Source organism: Chiloscyllium punctatum, chromosome 1 (genome assembly GCF_047496795.1).
Source record: "Chiloscyllium punctatum isolate Juve2018m chromosome 1, sChiPun1.3, whole genome shotgun sequence".
Lineage (NCBI taxonomy): Eukaryota > Metazoa > Chordata > Chondrichthyes > Orectolobiformes > Hemiscylliidae > Chiloscyllium > Chiloscyllium punctatum.
Window position 1 is genome coordinate 136,984,751 of NC_092739.1, and position 22,011 is coordinate 137,006,761.

At 37.7% G+C, this 22,011-nt stretch overlaps 1 protein-coding gene across 3 annotated transcripts in view; it reads right to left on the minus strand.

Moving 5' to 3' along the window:
- Positions 1 to 855: 855 nt before the first annotated feature.
- Positions 856 to 22,011, minus strand: part of ark2n (arkadia (rnf111) N-terminal like PKA signaling regulator 2n) — a 125,553-nt gene continuing 104,397 nt past the window's right edge. For all 3 annotated transcript variants that reach the window (XM_072575080.1, XM_072575097.1, XM_072575088.1), the window contains exons 4-6: positions 14,637 to 14,813; positions 9,496 to 9,619; positions 856 to 6,956 (exon numbers count right to left, since the gene is read on the minus strand). In XM_072575080.1, the coding sequence (XP_072431181.1) occupies positions 6,764 to 6,956; positions 9,496 to 9,619; positions 14,637 to 14,813 (494 nt within the window). In that variant the 3' untranslated portion in view covers positions 856 to 6,763. The remainder of the gene's footprint in view (positions 6,957 to 9,495; positions 9,620 to 14,636; positions 14,814 to 22,011) is intronic.

The window sequence follows — 22,011 nt, forward strand, 5'->3', positions numbered from 1 at the left end:
ATAACAAATATTTTAATAGATATATTAAGAGAAAGTGAGATGTAAAGAGGAATGGGTCAAATCAGACATGCAGGCTAACAAGGAAATGAGATTTGTAAATGAGTACTTTGCATCTGTTTTCAGAAGGGAAAGGAGGACATAACTCCAACAGTGCAAGGGATCCTAAAAAGTTGAGAAAAGGTAGAGGTGTATAGTGAAATTAGAAGAATATTAAAAAATAGATAATTGAAGTAATAAGGAGACTTTAACAAGACTCAAATGGTGGCCACCTCAGAGCATTAATTTAGTTGATGAAATTGCAGATGTGTTAGTCAGTTTGTTCAAAGGACACTCAATTCAGGAATATCTTGAGGGTTGAACATTGGAGACAGCCAAGAGAAAAAGCCCCAAGTACTTTCACAAAGGAACCAGTGAAAAACTTTCAGATCAACTGCTTTGTTTTTAAAAAACAAAGTACACACTCAAAGCATTAACCCTTTTTTTCAGACACTGGTAAACCTGTTGTCCATTTCAAGACTTATTACAGCTTTCCAGAAACTTTTTTTTTAAAAAAGCATCTACCAAATTATTCAGAGTTTTGTTTTATTCACTCTTGGATGTGGTCATTATTGCCCGTCCCTAGTTGCCCTAGAGGAGGAGTTGGTGAAAATTTTAAGTAGTTTTATATTTTCAAACTATGTTGATTCCGTTTCAGTTTTGACAACAAAAATCAGATTGAAAGCTCAACAATGCTATTTTGAGGAACTATGTTAGTATGTTAGAGAGTCATTGAGAAAACACAAAATTGAAAAGCATATTTGATAACTACCAACTGCAACTAAAAGAATAATTACAAAAAAAGTCAACTTGCAACAATAATGTTTAAAAGTTAAATTTTTATTTTCCTGTCTCAATTTTTCTATTTCATATAATCACTGCATAACAGTTAAAAATCTATACACTGCCACCACAGCTCCATACAAGGCAGCACAAACAGTATTTACATTTTTCCAGAAAAAAATCAATACTGAGCAGGGGCAAAACAAAGTCCATAATTAGTGCAATCTCACAAGATCAAAATTTACATGCTGAGGATTATTTAGAATTGCTCCCTTATATCGCGCATAAAACATTTGTAATAATTCTATACAATTTTTATGCTTTAATGAAACTTACAAGCAATATAATACCTCAATTCCTTTTGTTCTTGCTGTTATCATTGTGGGCACTGGTCTTCAGTAGAAAATAACATTTATTCCATTCCCACACAAATGAATTTAACAGAAAAATAATATAAAATGTCAATCGAAAGATGGTTCTGAAAATACAAACTAACCCTCACACTGCCTGGGTGTCCAGATTTAAATAGTAGTAGTTGTGGAGGTGAATATGTATGCTTGTTTGTTACACACTAGAACTCTGATTTGCTACAAGGTGAAATTCTGCACTGTAATACCTCTAACTAGCAGATAAGCAAATTCCCTCTTTATTTATTCCTTTTGATAACATTAGATTGCACCCTCTGTATTTAGTTCCCATTTTGTTTTTTATGATTTTTGAATTTCTTCCAACCAGCTAAGTTCCAACGTGAATCATACAACTCTCTGTACTGAGCAAGTCTATTTGGAGTTCATGCACTGGTCATCATCTCAAGTTTGTCCTCTTTCAGCCAGAACTATGATCTACTCAACGGTTTCTTCGACCTCCTTCCCAAGTTTCTCCCTTCAGGTTCTGAATCATGCTTGGGTATGTTCCCATGGATACTGTTTAGCCCCACAATCCATCATCAGTGGAAATTCTTCAAATACAAGCTTAGACACTGAATGTCGTCAGCATATTTTACAACGAGGGCATTGTAACCAAACCAAATATTATTTTCCACCTTACATTATATACATACAACTTTCCACATGGATCGTTGCATAATAATTCAGAGATGATAACAACAGGACCTCCTTAATTTTGGCATACTATAACTGCTGCAAAACATTAAGGCTAATTATAATGCTCCTAGCTCCAAACATGCTCAGTTCACTTTACTCAGGATCAAAACAAGACAATATCTGATGAGCATGGCTCAATATCACACATCATTGCACATTTAATCAGAGCCCTTTGTAACTTAACTGGAAAGATGAAGGTTAGGAAGATTAATCTGAAGGAAAAACATATTTTATCCGCTTTACCTGACTCAACCACAACACCGAATGGACAGACTCTACTGTTACTGCTCAGCCTGTTAAATTTACCTGTTTTTTAATTCTTTCCACGCTTCCCAAATCAGTAAAGAATTCTTTACTGGGCCACACTTTGAAATGAGAGTGTGAATCATGCTGCATCACAACTTGAAACAATCAGCTGAAGAGATGTCCTCCATTGTTCTCCCGTAACACTGCTTAAGTCATTGCTCAGTCCTCGATTACAAAGATTCAGGGGCACAACATATGCTAAAGATTATCAAATACATAAACCATCCTCAATTTAAACAAAAGCATCAGAAAAACATCACAACAGATATGCCACTGAGTTGAACACCAGCAGTGCATTACAGTTTCCCCAGAGATTTCACTAATGAGGAAAGTTAATGCATAACATATTCATGATGCCCAATACGAGCTTCCAGGTTTCTAAAGTATTAAATGCGAAGATATTGATGCAAACAGTTTCCAAGAATGTTATGTGCTGATTCTGATCACTCATTTGTCATAGGATATCCATTGAATATTGCTGATACACACATACAGCAATAGAAAATGGAGATCAATAAATATGAAAGCACAAAATTTGCACAAAAATTACAACATAATGTGTGCTGAAAACCACAAAAAGTGTTAGTGATAATGGTTCATGCTTTATTTTAGCAAAGGTAATTTTTTGTAGAGAAAAGATTTAAAACAAGTTGTTTGAGTATTGATCTGCAATTTTAGGGAGGGATAGATCCATTATGAAAATGAAAATGCAATATTATTGAGTTAGGGTAAGTGGTGACATAGTAGGTAAAGGATAATGTAGGGATCTAGTTTAGTCTCATTTAATTCAGATGTAATATTTGTTTGAATAATAATTCATTCAATAACCTAAATTAAACTTCAAAAAAGATTTGCATTTTACCACTGAAGCCAAGCACAACTTGGGTTAAGACAGAATGCAAAACAGTTAAACAGGCAAGGATCCATGGATACTTACTACCTTTCTAAGAAGCCAGCATTCCCTTCATAGGTGAGGATTCATGAGCATGTCAAGCAAACCTTAATGTAACAATTTGTTTTAACAGCCTTTGCACTTCTGGAACACACTTCACCTCTTTTTGCTAAAATGAATGGAGACATTTTCTCTCCATCTATTGGACTGGAAGTTCCTCTCTAGTGAACAAGCATGCCAACATTAATGAAAACTTTCCTGTTCAAGAAAGACCTAGGCTGTGCAATAAATACATCCTTCACTGCCCAGGTTTTAATTTTATTTACTTTTCCCAAAGATTCAAGCAATGGCTCTTTCACTTTGTCCTGAGGTGGAATACATTTATTGCAAGATTTCAAAAACAAGTTGAGAATCTTGAAGATGAGAAAATGATTTTGTGGACTGTAAACCGATGCAAATTTGTACAGTGAGGATCACAAAGCATGGTTAAGTAGTAAATCAGCAAACACACTGTGCGATGCAGTGATGCTATTCCACCTGAAAGTAGCAGTACTGAGATCCAATACTTTTTTTTAAAAAAGCCCTTCTCTGTAGAAACAGCATTATTAAGTGCTAGATATGATAGCATCTACACGTTACTTTTCAGGTGGAGTTGTCTATTATCACTCAGTATTATGCAATAGGCATATAAAACCAGGCTATCCCCACTAGTTGAAGAAGGTGCCATGGTATAAAGTTGGTTCAGATTACATTGTGCTGTAAGATTTTAGTTTAAATTAGATAGAATACGAGTTTGGTTCTGGTCATGTGATAGTACCATAAGCCCAAGAAAAACTTGTCAAATAGTAAAGTTACCCTCTCAAATACCAGTTAAGCCTTTAAGACATTGGGCGGTTTTGCTTTTTAAACATGACATGTATCTGAGGTTATATACCTTGTGTATAAAATGCCTTCTTTTGACCTTGTGATCATCAAAATCCATAACCAAAAATTTAAATTTTTGCATTTCAGGTGGATGTATTGTCTTTAATTTGAAAGGGGAGGGTCCTTTGCTTTTCTTTGCCACATGTGTTATGGGAAGCTGACTATCATGGTCTAGGAACCTGCAGACAAGAGTCTACTGTAGCCTGCCAACAGCTTAGTAAGCAACCTCTAAAGATAGAAACTGCAATTGTTGAAAGCAGAGCATCAGCCCATCCTTGGAATCTAATCACTTTCAAAGCAATGAAGATACTGCACTTTAAATTTAAACACTCCCTAATCTGTCCCAATTTAAACAACCTAATATAATTAACATTAGACACTAGCTGAAGGAACTCAGGAACAAAAAAAATCTGTTGTTACTTAAACATAAATGCACAAAACTTTTAATACTAGATGTTTTGGAAAAAAGCAAGAAGACCTTAACTAACACAAGTTAAATCAAAACTCAGACACTATTACCACATAAACCAGGTTTTAGTGACTTTTAAGAATAACCGCTTACATCAGGTAACCAAAAAGGCACGTTTCCACATAAAGTCTCCAGGAATTCAGTTTTGGTACTCATTCAGTACTCTCCAAGATGGTACGGTGAACAAGTCTTTGATCTGCAATTGAAGGCTGCTGAAACACTTAGCACTGCTTCAATTTGCAGGACCCATTTTCAACAACTTTATAAATAAATTTACCACAGTGCTAATGCAAACATATCTGCACAGATAACAGTTTTCTTAATGTATGGAGGGCATAGGACAGCTCCCAACACTGCCTTCCTTCAAGCACTTTTCTCTACTGGCCATTCTTTACATAAAATTTGCATGGCTGTGGGGAAAAACAGGTTGAAGGACTAACTAGATGCTTCCATACTTGAATGACTTCTGTATACTGCAAGATTCTATGATTCACAGGGTCTGTACCTTTTCCACCACAGGGAAACATCACATACAATATCAATTCCGTCTTCATGTGCAACTACGTATATGTAACTTTCTGGCACAGATCATGGGCAGGGGGGGTCAAGCTGATGTCAGTAAAGAGTATAAACCTGAGAATATTCTGATCCCTTTGAACCAGTACAGTTATGCAATTACCCAGTGAGCTATTCTTTCATCTTGGTGTACATCACCAAATAAAACTTATCTGAGCATAACAGGTAAATCAAGTGCTTATAAAAATGCATTGTGTTGCACAGCTATTATAGTGTCATGCACTAAGTTTCTTCCAAGGTTTTATAAGTTTTATTTCAGGCCACCATATCATGAGTGGCAACCAGACAATCTAGAAACTAAAACGATAAAGATGCCTGAGGGATAAAATAAGCCACAAAGTTAATGCAGCATTCAGTACGCTACTACTGATGCCTCAAATTCCCTTGGGTAGAAAACATAATGGGAATACAGTTTTCAGAACTATTTGTTCCTGGCTGTTTCAACCTTTGGAAAAAGTTCTTTTTTTTTTACAAATTATTCCTTCCAATTACAGTCCAATGGAAGCTTTGGGAGTAAGATTTTTCTTTTAGTCCTACTTATAACTACTTTCTTTTCTAATCAAAATGAATTATCAACATATTCCTATCAAATAAGAGGTTTAAACAAGAACTTTAGTGATCAGTTGAAGCTTTCTTACTTGTTCATTCCACTGTTTAAATAGCTTTAATGGAGAGAAATTATTTATTATAACTATGTTTATCTGACTATATTTCAGCCATTTATTATACTGAGATAGTAACTAAAATTAATGCTATTGGAATAAGAATGAATAATATTCTTTCACTTATAATTCTTTACAATTCATTTTCGCATACTGCAATTTTAGCAGCTGAGAAACAGTCTGCAATTACTAAGACCAACTGAAACCTTTTGAAAATTAATACAAATTAGGATTACCCATTGGACAGACAGACACAATTACTTTTACTCAGTAACTAATCAAACCTTTTTAGTACGATAGAAGCATGGATTAAGCCACTAATAAACTTAGACTCACTGATAGATTAAGGTGATGAATGACTTTATATTTTCCTTTGTGGCTGTGCATTACTAAGGGCATCAATTGGAATTATAGGTGGAAGAATCTTCTTCGACTGAAATGATGGCACATATTGTAATTGGTGAGTCAGCACTACTTATGCAAGCTCAGAGCCCTATCATTTTGCCTTTATTACAGAAGCCCTGTCACTAACCTTAAATAAATTTATCTTTTGCTGAACTAGCAGATTTAATTGAAAAGGGGAGAAAATCACAGTTCACTATTTCATTGCTGCTAAAATTTCTAGTGAATTTAGATGCAGTACTTAAATGTCAAATTAACTCAAAAACATCTAAGTCCAAGTTAGGCATGCCTAATGTGAATCCTGAAACCTACTAAATAATCTGGGACTACATAAAATACAAAACTATTTTAGAAACAGAGCCACTTAAAAACATTCAGTCGCCCAATATGAGTCCCATAATGTTGATGTATTGACATTTTAAGACAAATGTGAAACATACCTTTTTGGATAGTACTGGATGTTGAAAAATACAGAAACTTCACTCAATGAAAAAAGCAAAATAACAACTTTTCAAATCTTTGTGAACAATAGAAAGGAGCTACTGAGCATTTTTTCCCCTCTACTTTTGTCATCTTGCACCACTGAACAAAGACAGCACACGATAATTGCTCACAGCAAGTATCTGCGTCTAGCATCTTCATCAAGGGTAAGGTCAACAACCTCTGGAGCTCCACTCCAGGTTGGCTGAGAGACGGCAGCCCACGAATGCATTTGTTGTTGCTGGACCCTGCTGCAATATGAATGAGAATTCTGCTTCCATGATGAACAGCTCTGGATTACACCGGGTCTAGTCTGAATTGATCTGTTTGCAAGCAATTAAAAAAAAATTACCATCATCATTTCAAAGTCCCTTTAGCTTTTGAAATTCACTTTTTAAAAAATAATAATCAGCTTTTCGTTTAAGGATCTTCATCATCGTCAGTCAACTTGCTGTCAATGTTGCTCCTCCAACAACCAGTAGGAAATACATGAGATTATGACAACACTTACCACATCAAAACGTTCCAACACTAAAATGAACATTTAGTACAAAAGCACAATGGAGCTAGTTGCATTCAATTGGCAATTCCCTTCATCTCCAAGGCAGTAACTCATGGAAGGAAAATAGTTTGTTAAGTTCAAATAGTCTTTACATATCCCTTCTGCATGATTAATTCTTTGTATGCAACTCTGAAAAGTACACTGTCACCAGCTAGTGCCACAGGCAGCACAGCAAATTGTAGTGCCAGTCTGTCGCCCAAATAAATAGGGAGGGTTAGTACTGTAGCAGGAAGGGCAGCTGGCTGTAAAACCAACTGCCAACTCTAAAATTGAGAGTGAATATGAAGGGTGATCAAAGAGTATTGTGGCACCACGTAAGATTGGAAAAGTCAAAAAAAAGGAAGCTTGGAAAGGAGTGAAATGACTGAAAGGAATCACAGAGGAACTTTATCTTTTCCTTTGTACTTCTAGCAGGGATCAAGACAGTACTTATGTTAGAGAAATTGATCCTTTTTTTCGTCTCTTTAAGCAAGAAATTCTGAAACCAAATGCAGAGTGCCCTTTATGTGACTGAAGGAGTTGCCAGTCTGTCAGCTTTACCTGCTGCATGTGTCTGGATGCAGAAAGCAATAAATACATTAGTGGGAGTGATATGCGCAAAAATGAATACATTGCATTCACCTTGTGCTTCCTGGAAAATGGGGCTGTGATAGATAAACAAAAGGTGGCAGATGATATTCCTTCATGCATAATACTGAAGTTGAAATTAATACTTAGAAATCCCTTTTTACAAATTATAAAATAAAGCAGTTTACGATACTATATATAATGTCAGTAATTCAAAGGGCAATATTGACTCTACAGCTAATATTATAAATCCTATTATGGTGGTAGGATTTAAGGTAAGGTTTTGAAGAATTTAAGTTTAAGAACAAAGAAAATGAATTCAGAAAAATGTTCATTTTTAGACATGAGAATGGTAATAGGAAAAAATAAACTGAAAAAAATCCATCAATGTGGAAATATAACAGCATTGGGAACAGTTAAAAAATTGATGAAAAGACTCAAATGAGAAGCAGATTCGACAAAAACATCTGCCTGTAATGACACACCACTAATTAATAAAGAGAAACGCAAAAATGCACGAAACATAGGGCATTACAGTGCAGTACAGGCCCTCGATGGTGCGCTGACCTGTGAAACCATTCTGAAGCCCACCTAACCTACACTTTAGGTCAGCATGGTGGCTCAGTGGTTAGCACTGCTGCCTCACAGCACCAGGGTCCCAGGTTCAATTCCAGCCTCAGGCGACTGTCTGTGTGGAGTTTGCACATTCTCCCCATGTCTGCATGGGTTTCCTCCGGGTGCTCCGGATTCCTCCAATAGTTGCAAAGATATGCAGTTCAGGTGAATTGGCCATGCTAAATTACCCATAGTGTTAGGTGCAGGTCTGGGTGGGTTACTCTTCGGAGGGTTGGTGTGGACAAGTTGTGCCGAAGGGCCGGTTTCCACACTGTAGGGAATCTAATCAAATCTAATCATTCCATTATCATCCATATATTTATGCAATGACCAAAGCTGGCGGGTCTACCACTGTTGCAATTTTAGAATAACAGAAATCATAAACAGGGAAGCTATATTGAACTTGTACAAAACATTAGAAGGACCACAACTGGAATCTATGCATAATTCTGAACTTCACATAGAAAGGATATCAAACCACTAAAAAAGATTTATTAGGATAAGAATTGTGAGATTATTGCCAACAAGTAAGCGGTCTTTCCTATAGAAAAGAGAAGACTTACTGAGGGCTGATCTGATGGAAGCCTTGAAAATTTGAAAGGGTTCAATAGGGTAGTTGTTGAAAAGGCCATCGATGCAAAATAGACATTAAAAATTCTACAGGGGAATTCTGGAGAAAACTCTTTACCAATATAATAGTAAGAAGATGAAACTCACTACTATAGGCTTAGACAACTAGCATTTGCAGATTTAAGGAGAGGCTTGACAAATACTGGGGAGCAAGGAAGGGAGATAGATAGGTTGTTTCACATTTTTAAAAAAAAGTATGGGAGGAGGGTTAAGGAGCATAAATTCTGGTACCAACCTCCTGACTTGAATGGCCTGCTTTGCAATTGCAAATAATATGTAATACCATTTAATTTGGCTTCAGATCAGAATGCAGGTTTACCATTTTTGCAGTTCTACCTTAGTTATTTCTGCTCTAATCTTCTACAGTGAATTGTGATGCGATCATTTTCTCAATATGCTTGTCATTTATCAGAAATTGCTACTTTTAGATTATGATTGCAAGGCTTTGGGATTTTCCCAATGTTCATGTCCAAGAAAGATGCTTGTACCTTGTATCTTCTTGAATTCCTACAATTTCGACCTCGCTATCAGAGGAGGCAATTTGGATTTCTTCTTTTAATGGTACAGAGAAACCTGAAGAGTCATTAACTATGAAGCTCTCTTCTCCTTGACCTGGAAGGAACCAGAAGGCACAAATAACTTTAGTGCGAGCATTCAGACATGCTTGACTTGGACAAAATACACTGTCCCAGCAAATGAATAACCACCAATAATTCAAATACAGAGAAAATGCCCCTGAGCAAAATCCTAAACCATCTCTGAATACTCACCTCCTTTCCCAATATTGTGCAACTTCTACTTCAGTTTCTTATTTTTCCACATTTCTTATATGTAGCACTTCTATCTAAAAAAAAATTATCCCTGGCAAAAGAAGAGGTTGGAAATTTTAGGGTGAACTCAAGTACTCTTGTCTGAGTAAGGAGGTTTAAGGGCTCAAATGCAACTCCAGGATTTGGGTTCTAGGGTGAGAGTGACATTTCGATAATGTTCTCGGATGTGCTCATTGTCAATTTACAAATGAACCATGAAAGTAAGTCTCATCTGCCTAACAGGTGAGAATTAAAGCAGTCGTGGCACTAGTTGGAGCTGCCTAAAAGATCTTCTAAAGCATTGGGCACAGGTCCAACACTTCTCCATCAATGAATACCAAAATGGATGAATCATTTATTCACATAATTGCCGTTTCCAAGTGCTTCTCTTTATTCCATCATGGAATGTGGGCATTGCTGGCTAGACTAGTATTTATTATCCATTCCTAATTGTCTTAGAAGGTGCTGATGAACTACCATGTTAAACCATTCCAGTCCTTCTGTTTCAAGAAGGTAGCTTAGACTTTAACTTTGCTAGTTGTTTTAAGCAGGTGTAAAGTGGATATTCTTTGAGAAAAGCCGCTGGCCAAACCACTTATTTTTAAATAAAGCAGAATTTACTTTCAAGATTACTGAATGAAACACAAACAAAAAAAGAACAGAATACAAAATAACTTAACCTATCCGAAAACCCAACAGATTATCCCAACTTAATGATGCTGTTCCCAATACAGAACAACCTCGATTATCTGAACAAGATGGGTAGGGAGCACTTTGTTCAGATAACTGATCTGATCATAAACAAAGGAAGCCATGCTGAACATAATTACATAAAGAAGCATATTTACAGAGTTTTTATTTCATTCAATCAATAAAGTGCATACAAATACTGGATATTGCTTAAAAATTCATGTGAAATTTTTGCTGACATTTTCCTTGGTTTTATCCCGGTCCTATACAGCAGCCACATTTTTCTGCTCAGTGTCGTCCCGCCGTCCAGACCAACCAAGTGTTGTCCCTCCCTCCTCAGCAACTGCCGAGCCCTTAGAAAGAGAGAGGGACGCAAAATACGGGGGAGCATGACAGAGAGGGAAGACGTTTTAACAGATTTCAGTTTCTGTCCTCTCAGCAACTTTTTTTTTAGCAGGGGTAATGTGTTCCTCTTGTCGAGTTTTCCTCCTGTTTATTTTCACATGCGCTAACTTGTGATGGGGAGATTTGCTCTTCCCATCACAAAAAAGTTACATTAAATTTTCTTGTCAGCTGAAAGATATTGAACTACTTTTTGGTTGGAAAAAATGTCGTCATCGGATAACGGGAGGAAAAAAACAACGGAAGCAAAAAGTACGAGCACATTTTTTGACTTAACTCTCCAGAGAATGAACTGAGGATATTAATTGTTGTGTTTGCAAAATGGAGCAAGTCAATGTTGAGAGGGAATCTTGCTGTTAGAGCACATAGCTCAGACTTGCACATATGTTGTTCTTGTGTGTTTACAAACTTTTGTCCTTGGGCAAAATAAGTATCAGAGAGCTTTTTTGGAAAAAGTGTAAGACTTAACTCGAACGTCACGGCTCGAGTATATATTTGAAGTTAACTATTTATTAAAGCATACTTGCATCTATATTCATGTTCAAATTTACAAAATGATGCATTAAATGGATGAGGAATAGAATTTTCCTACTCCAATTGAAATGTACAGAGACCTTGAGATCTTGTTTGGATAATCCGAAATTTGGATAATTGATGTTCGGATAACCAAGGTTGTTCTGTACTTGCAACAATCCCCATAAACACCCCTTGACACAAAAGGTAAAATCAAACAGGTTCTTACAGGAGAGAAGTCAGAGAGAGATCATCTTGGTCCAGCAGCTTTTACAACACTTCTGCTAAAAACCACACCAAATCAGAGAAAAGCTGAGCTGGGAGAACTGGCCGCTCCCTTTTCATTGTACAAGCTTTTTTTTTTGAAAAGCCTCAAAGCTTGTTTCCTGAGGCAGTATCTGTAAGCTATAATCAAACTGCCCTAAAACCCTTCAACTTCAACTATTCAGAGTCTGTGTATATAATAACCTCTCTGAAAAAAAAAACAAGGACAATGTAAACTTGTTAAAGGAGCAGCTTCATCACACTTGGAATGTTAAGATCTTGTTGCATGGACCTTCTTACTTACAGAAAAACAACAACTGCACTTGAAATAACCTTAGTTTGTGAATTAGGTTTGGATATTTCCAGGGATAAGGATAAGGCAAAAAAAATGTAAATGGATGTTTTGATTTTTCCAGAACTCAGGTTTACACTCCATAGTTAAGAGAAGTTTTGCAATACAACTAAAGGTAACTCAGCCTTCCTCCCGAAGGAAAAGTGTTTGGCACATCAATGAATGTAGTCATCAATGCATAAATAATCAGATTTTCACAATACTAAGCTCATCAATACATTCCTTAGTACATGCGGATCACAAGGTAACTTTACATGCACTGTGCATTATGCTAAAACAATATTGTAAGAAATGGAGATGCACAAAATCACACTTAGATTCACAATATTGTGCATAATTGCCAAAACTGTAAAAGTGTTGGTAGCTAACTAGTGTGTGGGCATCGAATTGAAAGCACGAATGGATGGGGGGAAAAAAACGCAAAATGTGACAAAGGTTAGTGGCAAACCAGAGGAATGATGAAGTTTGCCCACAAAAGAGCACATAAGAGTGGAGAAATTAAACTGAGGGCAAACTAATAAATTCAGTAGAAGAATCTAACATGCATTCCAAAGACACTAAATAATTAAGAAGCTAAAGCGAAGAGGATATAAAGACAATGTAGAGAAAAAAAAAACATGGCCTGATGGGTCATACCCTAGGATTTTAAACAAAGTAGCTACATAAATAGTGGATGCAATGGTAGTAATCCTCCAAGAAACCTTAGGCTCTAGAAAAGGCAAAAAGGATTAGAAAACTACCTGTGTAATAAAATCAAGCAGAGTCAGCAGGACTTCATGAAGAGGAAGTCCATGTCTGACAAATATACTCCATTCTTTGAGGAGGTAACAAGCAGGATAAAGGGCACGTTATATATTTGGAAGTCTCAAAAGGGGTTTGAGAAGGTATCACATCCAGGCTACTTAATAGGATAGGAGAATATGGTTTGGGGGCAATGCATTGACAAGGATGGAGAATTGGCTTATGCATACAAGGAAGACTGTCTGGATAATAGGGACATATTTTGGAAAGCAACCTGTAATTAGTTGGAGTGCCACTGCAATCTGTGCTCGGGCCACAATTATTTACAACATATATTTATGACTTGGACGAGGGAAGTGTTGAATTAGTCAAGTTGGCAGATGACACAAAAATAGATGGGAAGGCACGTAGAGAGGATGATAATATAATCAGGGCAATGTGAGATTATGCACTTTGGTAGAAAAGCTCAATATTATTTAAAGATTCCACAAAGCCGTAACGCAAAGGGATTTGGTCGTCCTCAAGAATGTTTCACAAAAGGCTTACATTCAACTGCAGCAGGTAATAGGGAATGGAGTGTAAAAATAGAGAAGCTTTGCTAAAACAATATGAGGCACTAGTCATACCTAGAATACTGTCAACAGTTTTGTGCCCCTTATTGAGGGAACAGTATTCAGAAATTAGAGACAGTTCACCAGGTTGATTTCAAGTATGGAGCCATTTTCTTGTGAGGAGAGATTGAGGGGGTTGAGCTTGTTCTCATTGCCATTTAGAAGGAGAACAGACCTTATTGAAATATATGGTAGCCTTAGGGGGTTGATAGATGTACAGGAGTTATTTTCTCTTGTGGGTGAGTCGAGGTCCACAGGGCATATCTCAGAGTAAGGCATCACCCACTTAAGACCAAAATAAGGAGGATTTTTTTTCTCTGAGGCTAGTGAATCTGTGGAATTCTTCACCATTGAGAGCTGAGAAGGGTGGATTGTTGAGTATATTCAAGAATGAGATAGACAAATTATTGTATCAGTAAGGGAATCAAGGGTTTTGGGGGAAAAAAGGTAGAAGAAGTGGAGTGGACGTATTATCAGATCAACCACTGAATAGCAGAACAGACTTGACGAGCTGAAGGGCCTACAACTGCTCATACATTTTATGGGCAAGCTCAACAAAGCAGCTCATTGCAGCCTAGCCTAAAAGCTGAATAGTTTGTATTTATACTAATAATTTCCCATTTGCTGAATTTTGAAACAAATAAAAAGTCACCAGGGCCTATTCTGAAGTACTTTCCAAATGTTATGATCAGTGAGGAGAACGTGAGGACTGGAGATGCTGGAGATCAGAGTTGAAGAGTGTGGTGCTGGCAAAGCACAGCCAGTCAGGCAGCATTCAAGGAGCAGGAGAGTCAATATTTTGAGTATAAGATCTTCATCAGGAAAAAGGAGCAGCCCAAGGGGGCTGACAGATAAATTGGAGGGGAGTGGGGCTGGGGGGGGGGGGGAAGGTGCTGAGAATGCGATAGGTAGATGAAGGTGATAGGTTGGAGAGGAGGATGGAGCCGATAGGTGGGAAGGAAGATGTACAGGTAGGACAGTTCAAGAGGATGGTGCGAAATTGGAAGGTTGGATCTGGGATAAAGCGGGGAGAAGGGAAATGAGGAAATTAGTGAAGTCCACATTGATCCCATGTAGTTGGAGGGTCCCAAGGTGGAAGACAAGGTGTTTGGTGGCTACAGTTTGGTGGTGGAGGCAGCTCAGGACTTGCATGTGGATGTAACACAATTGTTCAGCAGGAATTAATATTACTTCTAAACAAAAGGAGAGGAAAAGTAGATATAGCAAGAGTTTCTCAAAGGACTGACCTGAAATGCATTGTTCCAACAGTCCTCGGTTTCTAACAGTGTTCACTTTAAACTCATGATGTCCAAAAGAGAATTGCTCCTGAACAGCAGCAGCTGCAAGAAGACTGTCGACGTTCAGAACATCTGGGTCGGAGTTAGTGTCAGAAATATCATAGTGTGCTATCACTGGAGGTCCATCTGAGAACAAACACAACAGATAATTAATTTTCATGTACAGATGGGAAGATGCACAAGAAAGGTAGGAAAAGAAAAATTATGATAACTTCAAGTTGTTAAGTAAAAGTGCTATCTATAGTGATGAGCCTCTACTATTCCTCCATTTTTGATCTTCCACATTTTTAAGTGCAGTACTGTCTCCAGTAGACACACAAGCAAGGCAGCTTCTAAAAAATGAAATAGCTGCAAAATATTTGTTTTTAATTAAAATGCGTTACTTGGGTAAAGGCAAGGCGGTACATCAAGCTTTTCAAGCCCAATGCATTTTGCAAATTCACCACAGATTTGAAAATATGTCGCTGATAATCTAAAAATTAAGCATAAAATGTGGACAGGACTATAGGCATGACCAGGAACTGCAGTTTTAGTATATATACTGTATACAAATATATACAACCAATGACCAAGAATGGCAGTGAGGAAACGGGCAGGATTAGACACTATTCCCAAGAACTGTCTACATAAACAATCTTATCATCTGTATTTTTAACAATTCTTTGTGAAATTAAAAAATGGCCTTTTGCAATTGCCTCACACTGATCCATCTCCCACCATCCATCCTAATTGAATCAGCTCTAGCCTCATTTTGAGACTCCAAACAATTATATAAAGCATGTTTCAATACCTTCCCTAAATTTCACCTCAGTTACCCTTTTCATGTTGGTCTGAGATTTACCCTAATATGTAGCTATGTAAAAAGATGCAAAGCAAAAACATCAAGTCATACTTGGCTGTTGCAACGTGGTATACCTATTATATTTAGGATGAGTTGTCCACACCAGAATTCACTAGGTTGAATTTGGAGTCTTGAACTCAAACTCTGGTTGGCAAAACAATCAATTGCTCATCATAATGCATCTCTCAATAGATAGAGTAGATAGAGTAAAAGGAAGAATTAGGGCAAGGAGAGAACTACCTTACAAATCACAATGTTTCACATAAGATAATTTGCAATATCACAAATTATTGCTTATTCTATATCCCAATCTTTTCTAGAGCTAAAAAGGGCCACCTGATGGAAGATGGTCAAAACACAGAGGTACACGGGGATACATATTATTTTTAGATAAGTACTTTATGCCAGGGTTGAACATTTGAATATACTTGGTACAGAAAACATAAATTGACACTTCACAACATTTTAGAAAATAAAATCTCATCAGAGCTAGTGGGAGAAAATTGTACAAAATTTCAATTAAAACAGAAATGTATTGCTGCTAAGCCCAACTCTCCACATTGTGAGCACATAATGAAATTGCCTGTATTATTTTGAAATTAGTCTTTCATCCTTTCCATTTTCCAGCTGGATACTCTCAGGCTTCATTCTCCAGTGAAGAGATGACTTAAAGAAGTTACTCAGCCTATATCACACTGTAACGCTGATCAGCTTTACAATCTTGATTTTCTACTCAGTGCCTCCCCAGTCAACTGAGATTGGGAAAACTCACTCTATTCTAAGGGCATAAATCCACATTTTCCACAATGTTTTTAAACAAATTCTGACATGAATGAGATATGAAGAATTGTGTAAAAGCTAGCACATATTTGAAGACAACACACTTTGGCTAACCAAGACACAAAAACCTGAAATAAGTCAATAGGCAGAAAATAAAATATCAGATGAACATGTAGGTTTTACAGGTGGTAGATGGAGAAAGAAACTGGGCTGGCAAGTGTCTAGCTGTCACAAGCACAAAGGAAGTCAGTTGTAGTGTATAACTAGGCAATGTTTTTGAGGTGACAAAGATTAGAATCCAAGTTTTAGCTCTGATTTGAAAGGGATTCTTTAAAATAAGGAGATAGGGTCATGTTAGCATATGTTGCAAAAATTCCAGAAACAATTTTCAGATCCAGAGTTTCTCTAAGGGAACTCCTTCACTTCTACCAATTCAAAATGTATTCAGTGCTGCAGTCAAGATCATACGTCAGATAATTTCACAGCATTTAGACCACATGGATCTTCAGTGCAGCATGAATACTGCATGAATGGAGGAGGTGGCTTACTGGTAATGTCAGAGTCCCAGGCTAATGTTGTGAGTGGATGGATTCAAATCACATCGTGACAGATGGGAAATTTAAATTCAATTTTAAAAATCTGGATAAAAGGATAAAAGTTGACAATGTAACCACTATCAATTGTCAGAAAAACTTATCTGGTTCACTAACGGCCTTTATGGAAAGTATGTTTTGGAATGTATTGTTCTTAGCTGCTCTGACCTACATGTGACTAGAGACCCACAGCAATGTGGTTGATGCTTAATTGCCCTCTGAGTGGTCTAGAAGGCCAATCAGTGCAAGGACATCTAGAATGGGCAACAAATGCTGTCCTTTCTACAACACCCACATTCTGTACAAAGAAAAAAAACTCATTAAAACTAAAGTGAGAGAGTAAATGAAGCAAGCTGTCATTGCTACAGTCTTTTCCAACTTCTGATATTCATTTCTCAAAGACCTATTACCTGCCTTCAATGACTACATTCCACTAAGGATCACATAAGCCTAAATTAGCTACAAGACCAGTTTCAAACTGTCCATAGCTGGAACATCCCCAATCTGACAAATTTCTTTCACTTAATATCTCTCAAGTTAATATCAAGAGATATACGTCTTGATACTATATTTTAGAACTTGATAGTCAAGTACTGAATTTCTTCAAATTCACAATACAATTATATAATAGCTAATAGTTAGCACCTATTAGCACCTAATGACTATCTTTTATAGCATTCATCAGTCCTTGCAGCATATTAGCATGACATTTGCTAGTATTGTGTATTAATTTAAGCTTGATCCAAACTTAAATCTTATGCATAAACTATTTTATCTTGCCAATTGCAAACAGTAGTTACATGTTTTTAATAAATAATTTGTGCCCCAGATTTGAGATGTCGAGATTTATAAACAGATAAATTATGTCAAAGCAGATGTCCCACTTTTTTTCCAAACAAAACATTTTTACCCCACAAGTTTGGTGAAAAAATATGTTTGAAGAAAGTAAAACATGGTTTAATAATTTGAAGCAGCCACAAGAAGAAAAAAAAATACTACTTCTGGAACAATCAGTTTAGAAATATTTTGATTCCTGCAGTTTCAGAGGCATAGCACCAATTGAAATGTGACGCTATAATCAAAACAAGGGAGATGATTTAAGGGGTTGTGCAAATAAACATTTTACTTCACATTTTAGAAGTGAAGATAATTATTAGAAAAGCATTTCAGTCATGTGAAGGAGGACTTCTATTAACCATTAAACATGGAGACTAATAGATCCTTTGGCCCACGATGTTGTGCTGAACGTGACACCAAATGAAACTAACCCTTTCTGCCTACCCTTAGTCCATATCCCTCCTTTCCTTGCATATTCATGTGCTTATCTAAAAGCCCCTTAAATGCCCCATTGTATCTGCCTCCCCAGCAGCATGTGCCAGATTCCCACTGCTCCCGTCTAAAACAGCTCGCCCCTCATTTCCTTTGAACATCCCCCCACCTCTCGCCCTAAATGCATGTCTCCTAGTATTAAGCATTTCAACTCTGGGCAAAAGATTCTGTCAACTCCTAATTTTATAGACTTCTATCAATGGACAACCAGAACTGAACACAATATTCTATGTACAACTTAACCAAAGTCTCATAAAACTGACTCTTAAGTGAATGACCCAACCAATAAAGGCAAGCATTCTTTATCAGCCTATCTACTTGTGTGGCCACTTTCAGAGAGCTATGGACTGAAACCCAAGCTCCCTATTGTACATCAATGGTGTTCAGGGTCCTGCCACAAACTTCTCCTTATCATTTGACCTTTACTTGCCCGGATTGAACTCCATCTGCCATTTCTCTGTCCATATCTACAACTGATCCATATCCCATTGTATCCTTTGACAATCTTCTACACTATTTACAACTTCACCAAACTTTATTTCATCTGCAAACTTATATCCACCCATCAGTGTTTTTATCTAAGTAATTCGTATGTATCACAAACAGCAGAAGTCACAGTATGGACCACTGTGGAACACCACTAGTTACAGGAATCTCCAGCCAGAAAAACATTTCCACCATTAAGTCATAGAGATGTACAGCACTGAAACAGATCCTTCAGATCAACTCATTCATGCTGACCACATAGTCCAATTTGCCAGCATTTGGCCCATATCCCTCTAAACCCTTCCTATTCTTAGACCATCCCAATGCCTTTTAAATGCCTCCACTACTTTCTCTGGCAGTTCACTCCATATACACACCACCACCTGCATGAAAAAATTGCCCCTTAGGTCCCTTTGAAATCTTTTCCCTCTCACCCTAAACCTATGCCCTCTACTTATGGACTCCCCTAGTCTGGGGAAAAGACGTTGGCTATTTACTGTATCCATTTCCTCATAAGTTTAAAAACCCCTATAAAGTCACCCCTCAGCCTCCAACACTACAGGGAAAATAGCCACAGCCTATTCAGCCTCTCCCTATAGCTCAAATCCGAGCAACATCCTTGTAAATCTTTTCTGAACCCTTTCAACTTTAACAATATCTTTCCTTTAGCAGGGAGACCAGAATTAAACACTGCATCCCAAAGCGGCCTCACCAAAGTACAGTATAGCTGCAACATGATCGCCCAACTCATATACTCAATGCGCTAACAATAAGGGCAAGCATACCAAATGACTTCTTCAATACCCTATCTACCTGTGACACCAGCTTCTGTCTTCTATGGGTAAGCCAATTCTGAAGCTAAGCAATCAATCATGGATCCCATGGATCTTAATCTTCTGGATGAGCCTACTAAGAGAGACTTTGTCGAAAACCTTACTAAAATCCGTGTAAATAACTCCATGCTCTACTCTCACTGATCATCTTCATCATGTCCTTGAAATATTCAATCAAGTTAGTAAGACATGACCTGCCCTGCACAAAGCCATGCTAACTGTCCCTAATTAGGCCATTTTCCAAATGTGCATAAATTCTATCCCTAAGAATTCTCTCCAATAGCTTTCCAGCACTAATGAGAGAGTCTCAGATCTTCAATTTCCAGGATTTTCTTTATCCTATATCCCAGACTTTCGTTATCCTATTTCCCTTCTTGAATACAGGAACAACATTAGCTTCTTGCCAATTCTTCACAACCTCTCCAATGGCTAGCGAGGATACAAAGATCTTGGTGAAGGCCCCAGCAATCTCCTGTCTAGCCTCTATTAATAATCTGGGGTCAATATCATCCGGTCCCAGGGATTTATCCACCTAAATGCTCTTCAAGAGACCCAACATCACTTCATTCTTAATCTCAAAATGCCCTAGCACATTAGCATGCTTCACTCAAATCTCACTCCTTCATATCCTTCTCCTAGATGCATACTGATGCAAAGTACTTATTTATGATCATGCCCACATCCTCTGTTGCCAAGCACAAGTCTCCTCATTTATCTTACCCTCTCTGTAGTTATTATCTTGCTTTTAATGTATGTACAGAATGCCTTGGAATTCTCTTTAACCCTATTTGCTAAGGTTATTTCATGGCCCCACTTGCCCTCCTAATTCCCTGCTGGAGTTCTTTTCTACTTTCTTTATATTCGTCATAGGCCCTGTCCAATTTTAGCTTCCTAAAACTTACTATCCTTCTTTTTCCCTTTTGACTAAATTCACAACCTCTCTCATTATCAAAGTGTCTCTTATCTTTCCACCCTTGTCCTTCCTCCTAACTGGAAAAAGCAGATCCTGAACTCTGATCAGTAGATCTTTAAACCATTCACATTCAAATGTCCAATAACAGCTCCTCCCAATTAACTGTCCTTAGCTCCTGCCTAATACTGTTGCAATTTGTCCCCAAATCCCCAGTTTAGTACCTTGCCATAAGGTCCTGATTATCTTTATTCATTAAAACTTAAGGAGTTGTCATCACTGTTTCCAAAATGCTCTTCCACTGAAAGGTCAGTCACCTAGCCAGGCTCATTAACCAAAACAAGGTCCAGTTAGGCCCTCTTCTAGTTGGACTATTCACATCATTCCATTCCTTGTCTCACCAGCATGTGGCACCGATAGTAATCCAGAGATTACAAGCCTTGAGGTCCTGCTTTTCAGCCTGTTTTCTGACTGACTGTACTCACTTCACAGAATCTCATCCCTCTTTCTACCTATGCCATTGGTACCAATGTGCACAATGAACTCCAGCTGCTCACCTTCCTCCTTTACAAATTTCATACAACTGCTCAGAGATGTCCTTAATCCTGGCACCAGGGAGGCAACACACCATCCTCAAGTCTTGAACACAGGCACAGAAATGCCTGTGTCCCTAACTTATGAGTTTCTTGCCACTATCACCTGCTTGGACTTTGTTCGACCCTGCTCTCTACAACAGAGCCAGTCCTGGTGGTACAGGCCTGCTGATGGTGTTATACTCCTGAAAGGCTATCTTCTCCAACAAAAATGGCTTACCTTTTAGATAGGGGAATAGCTGCAGGAGACTCCTGCACTACCTGCCTGCTTCTCCTGGCAGTCACCCATCTATCTGACTGAACCTGATGTGACCACCTCCCCATAACTAGTGTCCATCACACACACTAACCCCCATATGCTCCTCAGTGCATCCAACTATGCTCCAACTGAACCACTGTGTGGAGCTGCAGCCGGTCATACTGCCTGCATACATTGCCATCAGGGACATTAGACTGTTCCCTGATTTCCCACATTAAAGAATCTCATCACCCTTGCCTTTCTCACCAAAGCCCAGTATTCTTCTAAGCCTGCACTTATACCAACCTGCCGCACTTTCACCACACAACAGTCTCTCTCAAAGTATTTGTCAGTAATTTGTAATTAATTGGTTATTTAATGTAATCTTAACAAACAATCCAAGTACATTCCAGGTTACAACCAATTTTCTACTAATGAGAAATAAATGGAAAATTTTAAAAGGATTTGTTGGCATTCACTGCATGCAACATTGTCCAATATTATTAGTTTGAAATAACAAAGGTATGTGGATTACCAAATTAAAATCTGATCATTACAGAAGTAAATCTTCAATATGGAGATTGTTAGCTCTGAAGCTCATGAGACTACCACATTATGTTTTGACTTCTACCCATTGCAGACAAATGCTCTACAAGCTGCATGGTAACTATTACAAACGTACACAAGAGAGCTTTGCACAGTGGTACTGTCTTGTCAATTA